General features: G+C 34.8%; 1 protein-coding gene across 1 annotated transcript; it reads right to left on the reverse strand.

The window, feature by feature from the left end:
* Positions 1 to 699: 699 nt before the first annotated feature.
* On the reverse strand, positions 700 to 1671 carry LOC114687266 (olfactory receptor 4P4-like). The gene has a single exon (XM_028861957.1). The coding sequence runs from the start codon at positions 1669 to 1671 to the stop codon at positions 700 to 702; it is 972 nt and encodes a 323-aa protein (XP_028717790.1).
* Between the last annotated feature and the right edge of the window lie 6232 nt (positions 1672 to 7903).

Genomic DNA, 7903 nt, shown 5'->3' on the forward strand with positions numbered 1-7903 from the left:
ATGATTACCACAGAAACACATGGCAGGTCAAATCTCAAAGAATGAGTGTGAAGTGTTCATCTCTAGATGAGACATCTGTAACACAGTGCTGCCTCACACTGAGGAAGAGAGGCTGATGGAACTTCTGTAAAGCCAGAGGATGGGGAGGACTGCTAGAAAAGATAATTGCTAGCTTTGGGAAAATGTATTAGTTTTGGAAATGTGAAAAGCTAAAATAATAATAATATCAGTAATATAATGATAATAACCCTTGTTTTTTAAGAAGTAAACTAGAATGCAGAACTTTTGAGAGCTATTTTGTCTGACCCATAAAGTAGATCTTTTACAATATTATCCTATGTGGGTACAGATAAAAGTTATTTTTAATATTTTTGAAAGCTGAATAAAATCTAGTTTGCTAAACACAGTCATGTAGTCCAATAAATTATGTTTATTCTCTGTGTTCACTTGAGTACCACATTGGTAAGGATGACCTCCTGTCGAGCATAATTTGTTGTAGAACCAAACAAGCAATGCAGTACAGGCAATGTGAGCATCAGTGACAGCAGCAAATCACAATTCCAGGATTACAGCTAGGGTGTCTGGGTTAATATTGAAAACAACAAATATTTGTACAGACAGCTCTATACATATCACTAGGTATACGTTTATTACATTGAAAGGTTATTTACCTTTTGATGCTGTAAGTTAGAAACACTTTCAGGAAACTGTGTGATGGTGGAAAGCAGTCATGCCTTTCAGCCTATTTCCTTCATTCCCTGTGATTTGGTAACACAATCTCTTGATGACATTCTTCATCTCCTTGTTTCTGAGTGTGTAAATCAGGGGGTTAAGCATGGGGGCAATGATAGTGTAAAAAAGAGCAAATACTTTGTCTTCTGGTAACGTAGTTGCTGGTCGAATGTAAATAAACAGTAGAGGAGCAAAGAAAAGGACTACCACAGTGACGTGGGAACTACAAGTGGAAAGAGCTTTGCGGCGATTCTCTGCAGAGTAAGACCTGACAGTATATATGATCACAGCATATGATATCAACAAGACCACAAAAGTCACTAAACCCATTAGGCCAGAGTTAGCAATAACCAAGAAACCAATCTTTCTGGTGTCAGTACAGGCCAGTTTGAGCAGAGGGTACACATCACAGAAGTAGTGATCTATTTCATTGGGGCCACAGTAAGGTAAGAATACTGCCAGGAGAAACTGACCAAAGGAATGCAGAAATCCCCCAGCGCAGGACGCAGCAATCATGGCGTCACACTTCTGCCTGCTCATGATAATGGTGTAGTGCAGGGGCTTGCAGATGGCCACATATCGGTCATAAGCCATTCCCGTGAGAATAAAGACCTCAATGCCCCCAAAGAAGTGCATGGTTAAGAGTTGAGTCATGCAGCCATTGTAGGAAATTGACTTTTTTGTTGCTACTAAGTTGATGATCAGCTTGGGGGTCACAGTGGAAGTGTAGCACAGGTCTGAAAATGAGAGGTAACTCAGAAAGAAATACATGGGCTGATTGATAAGGTGACTGCATGTGATAGAAATCATGATAAGTAGGTTCCCAAATAAAATTGCAATATAACAAAGTAAAAATAACACAAAGCAGATAATTTGTATTTCTTTGGTCTGAGAAAGTCCTAGTAGAACAAATTCTGTGATATTAGTCCTAGAGTCCATGGTCAGCAAATGTCTGTATTAATCTGAAATTACATAAAAACAATTGTGACATACATTTAGCACAATGCTACACATTTTCCTCTTTCAGGGAACAGATTAGACTGAAAATGATCAGAGGTTGAAGAATGTTGAAATTTCATCTTTATTTAAGAAAGATTTCCAACAGAGATTTTTATTGTAATATCTTGAAAACATGAATTGCTGCTAAATATTCTTACATTGTGAGATGAATGTTAATTATTAATGGATGTTAATGTTGTAGAATAAATTATATTTGTGTATCCATTCTATAATCAAGCTTTGTCAAACAGAAGTGGATATGATAACACCAGAGAACTACAGAATAGATACTTCAACAGGAACAGAGTCCAGTTTACTTTTTACTGTTTATTTTTGAGAAGAGATGCAGAAAGAAATGATTAAATATGAACATATTTCCATGTAAATCCATGAAATGTAATACTTGAGTACTGTCACATATAAGATATGTTGAGCCACACATCCTCTGTGCAAATATACATGAAAAATGGGCTTGTGTATTTGGAATCACTGCATAGTTATATAGGGTTTCTTTTCCACATAATTGAAAAATCAGTTTCTAGTCTCACTAATTTGAATGGTTATATTTAAGAATGTTTCCCTGTATACATAAAAGATTATTTTCCAACTCACGGAAGAAATATCAATGAATGAAAACAGGGTTCTATCTTTAAAAAAATTCAACTATGTACCTATATCCTACATGTTGAAGACAGTAATATTACATTTGGTTTGTGTTTTAGCATCTACCCATGTCTTTTTGTTTGTTTGTTTGGTTGGTTTGGTTTGGTTTTTCAAGACAGAGTTTCTCTGTATAGTTTTGGTGCCTGTCCTGGATCTCACTCTGTAGACCAGGCTGCCTTCAAACTCACAGAGATCCACCTGCCTCTGCCTGCCAAGTGCTGAGATTAAAGGTGTGCACCACCACCATCCAGCCATCTACCCATGTCTTAATCACACACTTAAGTCAGGTATATTTTAATTAATAAATACAAGTCATGTAAATGATGTAATTGACAATCTGTTGTAGTTTGGTTCTTGTTGTAATGATAAAACACTGACCAAAACCAATTTGGGAAGGAAAGGATTTATTTGACTTACAGACATCAGTCCTTGATGAAAGGCAAACCAAGGCCAGAAACTGGAGGCAGGAACTGAAACAGAGATCATAGATGAATGCTGTGTCCAGCCAGCCTCCTTACCCAGATCCAACTTCCTAGGGATGGAATGGCCCACCTTAGCCTGGGACCTCCTGGATTAAGGAGCAAACAAGAAAAATGCCATATGGACCTACTCATAGGTCAGTTATATGAAGGTGACTCCTCATCTCAGGTTCCCTCCTCCCAGGTGTGTCAGTCTGACAATGAAGATCAGCCATCACACCATACTAGTGTATGTGTGTACAGAACTCTGTACCAACATTACCAGTTTCAAGATCTCAAGCTTCATTTCTCAGGTTCTCCCAATTATTTTACCTACACTTCCTACTTTTCATTGTCTTGAAATAATGTAATCCAGACATCATAAATATTTCTGTGTTAAATTTGCTAGATTATCTACTTTTGATGATGCTAAAGATAGAACCCAGGCTTCACATGCGCTGTGCAACTGTTCTACCCACACAATCACACTTTAGGTTGCATGAACACCTTTGACTTGTAGACTTCAAAATGTTGTTAATACAGTAAGGAATAACCTAGAAGCAAACTTTTGATCAGTCTGCTAGCTCACACAAGAAATTTACTAATTTCTTATGCAAAGGAAAACATTATAAAATATTTTATATTAGTTGCACACAATACCAGTGCCAGTAACGGTAGAATTAATTGTCCTTTGACTTCAGTTGCCATTTGAATTTGTGTAAAAAGTGAACACATGTGCCCATCTCTGCACGGTGTTACATAGTCGATTATAGTGCCAAGACCTCCTTCCTAGAGTCCACTACCCTGGACAGTGAGGAAAAACCTCTCTTGGTTGTCACATTAAATATTAATTTCAATTAACAGTTGAACTTTAGGCTTTGCATTATTACCAATGGTTTAACATAGTGCAATGCTCTATATTAGCCTCTTTTAAAATTCAGATTCTTCTCACTGCATGGAAGGACTGAACTCTTTATCCTGTGCTTAATGTTCTGCATGAGCTGGATCAGGACACTTCCAGGATTTTCTCCTCTTGTGTAGGGTACCCTCTGCCTGTTCTGACCCCCTGCAGCTCTTTCAGATTCTTCAAACATCACACTGAATCAGAATTTAAAAACACAGTGTATTATCTCAAGCATGTCTTGTCATAACAATAACAGAAAATAAACAGGAAAAACAAGAAAAAGTCCGAAGAACTTAATTCTTTTAAAATGAAGATTATAATATCATTGTTCTGGATATTTTGGATACACCGTTAATTTCAAATAATAATTGTATACTTGAATACAATTGGGTTTATTGAGACATCATACACGCTAAAGGACTTATCATTTAGTTTACTTTACACCTTATACAAAACCCAAATAACAGATAAATCAAAAAAGTATACTAACGCTCTTGAATTATTTGAATTTATTTTGCACCCCATTGTATTCATCTTTTAGAATAATGTGTGTGTGTGTGTGTTTGTGTGCCAGTTTGTAAATTCAGCAAGTCACAAAGAAGACATGAAAGAAAGAGGAAGATGGTTTGAGAAGGAGGGTTTGTGCAGGAGAGGTGGGGGTAAGAGAGTAACAGGAGGGTAAATATGATCACAATATTTCGCACATATTTATGAACTTATTAATAGCTATATAAGATATGTAAGCCATTTTATTACTACTTTGGCAATAATACTGAAGTTTGTCTCTTTCATCTGCCTGTATTTTTTCATAATTTATTGAACTTAAATAGGGAACATCTTTTTATGTAATTCTACTTAGGTGTAAGTCAATACAGGTGCAAACCTAGCTTTTCAGAGATCAGTTCTAAACTCATATTTACCTGTTTCTTACATTTGTAAAGATCTCGAGCTAGGATCCAAAGATAGGTTTTGGCTGGTTGCCTTTTTGTAAACAGATCAGAGTAAGTTTATAAAGACATCCTGTGCCAGTTTTCCTCTTTACCAAGGATGCCTAACTTTTCAAATCCTAAAATTATGACATTTCCTTTCTCCCAGAAGGTAAGGTTCCCTTACTGCATCTGTCCTAGCATGCTACCTTCATGCCACAGAGATAAAAATCATCAGATCAGAGATAGTTTAAATCCCACAGCCTTCACTGTTTTTTCTTGCAACTGTACTGGGATGAAGTTTGACATTGTGCCATTTCCTATCTAAACTTTTTTAATTTTATCAAAATTCCTATAATTTCCAAAATGTTTCATAATTAAATTATCACAATATTAAATACACTCAGAATCACTGTGTCCTCTGATGCAACTAACTTCTTTATATTGCTTATTTATTTTTTGCATGTTAAATTCCATAGCTTGATTCTCTAAGAGAATTTTATCTTTATGAATATTAGAACTATCATGTTAATTTTCCTTTACCCCAACATAATTAAAAGCAGAAAGAAATAAAACAAACCTAGACTAAGTGAATCAATTTTATTTTGAAAATCTTGATTATCTGGCTTTAGGATTAATTATGCAAAATTTCTGAATCTAATACTTTTGTCCATCATGGAAGGAAAATAAAATTTATACCCCATCAATTTGCATAAAATTAATCTTTCAACCACTGCCTACTGTGTGGTAGGTTTTATGCAAGATTGCCAAATCCCCAAATCACTGAGAGTGGATTAAGATTGCTATTTTGTAAGATAGATACCTGCTTTGTTTTTTTAACAAGACTGTAAACAAATAGATCAGACATTGTGCAGGATTTCATAATTATATACAATACTGCAATGCAATCAGTTACTCACTGGTGACCTCACTTGGCTTAGTGGATAGTTACAATGTAATACACAGATAGCTCTGGTTAAATTAAAGGGGTAATAAAACAAAGTCAAAGATCTTGAATTGTGGAAAGGGACTGTTAGGGGAAGGAGGTTAGATAGGGATTAAAGAAGGGTAAGAGAAGGTGGCAAGGGAAAGTAAATAGAATATGTATGAAATTGTCAAAGAGCTAACATAATAAAATTATACATATGAAATTGTCAAAGCACTAACATAATTTTTTCTTTTATTCCATTATATGCAAATTGCCCCTAAAATTTTAAACAAATAGTAGAAATATTATAAATAATCATTACATTTATATTTTAAAAACACTTTATAAAAGCATGATTCATACTATTCCATGCACAATTTTTATTGAAAGCTGATATATGAAACTAATTCAATGTCCAATTTAAGACACCCACTTGATATACATTTTATACAGCATGATCCACAACTACTATTGATTTGGAATCAACTTATGGGTATGTGTTAAAAATTTTAACTTACAAGTAATTTTGTATAACCTGAAGGTAAAACTTACTTGTTTTGAAGGAAGGGGCTTGTGGTTTGTTTCCAAAGCAATCTTGACACTTTTCAGCTTTAGTTAATATAAAGTGGTGAGGAAGCAGATGTCATCATTGTGTGTGTTGGCAAATATTCACAGTCCTCTTCCAGCATCACATTTACCTTAGTCCCTGGGGGAAGTGAAAACACAGATGTTTCATGGTGTCTTTTCACTTACAAACTAGTCTTCTTGGCAAATACAATTCTTACAGAAATGCAGCCCAGTATCATGTGGATCTAGAGTAGCTCATTTAAATCAGTTGACCAAAGTGAAGCAGGACTAATATTTAAAACTCTGTTCAACAGTCTGAAAATAGCTTGCATCAATAAAGCCATGATTTGTGTAATACCAGAAAGCTACAATAATATCACCTACCATTGTGGTGAGGATGTCACCACGGGGAAGCTGATTATTTGTAAAGGAAAGTTATAATCCTGAGATATTCAATATAATAATAATAATAATAATAATAATAATAATAATAATAATAATAATAGGATTGAAAACCCCGTGTGGGAAATTAATGAGAAATATGTGCAAATTCTATTTAGAGTTTTGAAGATTACCACATATTCTAGCAAGATATATTATTATCTAATGGAACCTCTTAAAAGTTAGCACAATTGACTGTCTTCACCCCCCAACCCCTATCATCCTCTGTATGTGTATGTTCATGTGGGTGTATGCACAATTGTGGAGATCTCATGCATATGAATGAGTATAGAGATCAAAGGTTCCTACGTCTTCTTCAGGTGCTCTCCACCTTGTTTAGGAGAGGTTTTCTCAATGAACCTGGAGCTCATTGATTTATATTGGGTAAATATCAGCGATCCTTAGCGAAGCTTTTCAGTTTTGTGAGGTCCCATTTATTAATTGTTGTTCTTAATGCCCGTGCTAACACTATTCTGTCTTCAAAAAGTCTTCTCTTGTGCCAATAAATATTCTCCATTCTATCATGTATCAGGTTTATTATATGCAGTTTTATGTTGAGGTCTTTAATCTCTTTGAACTTGAGTTTTGTGAGGGTGATGAGCATGAATGTATTTTCACTTTTCTATAAGCAAATATCCAGTTTGATCAGCACTGTTGTTGAAGATGCTGTCTTTTTTTTTTCCGGTGTGTATTTTGGGCATCTTTTTAAAAAAATCATGTGTCCATAGGTGTGTACATTTATGTCAGAGTCTTCAAATTGATTATATTGAAAATCATATCTGTATTTATGCTAATACCATGCTACTTTTATTATTATAGCTATGCATTACAGCTTGAAATCAAGAATTCTGAGAGCTCCAGCAGTTCTTTGATTGTTCAGAATTGATTCAGATATCCTGGGATTTTTGTTGTTGTTGTTGTTTTTCCACATAAAGTTGAAATTTTTTCTTTCAAAATCTGTAGAGAATTGTGTTGGAATTTTGGCTGGGATTGCGATGAATCTGCAGACTGATTTTAGTTTGATGTCCACTTTTACTATCTCAATCTAACTGATTGATGAGCATGGGAGGTCTTTCCATCTTCTGATGTCTCTTCAACTTCTTTATTCAAAGACTTAAAGTTTTATCATACAAAACTTTTACTTGCTTAGTTAGAGTGCCCCAAGATATTTTAGATTATTTGAGGCTATTGTGAAAGGTTTTCTTTCTTAGTCCATTTGTCATGTGTATATACAAGGGGTAGGTACTGATTTTTGTTAGTTAATTGTATATAGATACTTTGCTGA

Source organism: Peromyscus leucopus, unplaced genomic scaffold (genome assembly GCF_004664715.2).
Source record: "Peromyscus leucopus breed LL Stock unplaced genomic scaffold, UCI_PerLeu_2.1 scaffold_1223, whole genome shotgun sequence".
NCBI lineage: Eukaryota > Metazoa > Chordata > Mammalia > Rodentia > Cricetidae > Peromyscus > Peromyscus leucopus.

Bases quoted from the DNA above. Each gene is read 5' to 3' on its own strand.
- LOC114687266 (XM_028861957.1), bottom strand. From the start codon at position 1,671: ATGGACTCTAGGACTAATATCACAGAATTTGTTCTACTAGGACTTTCT.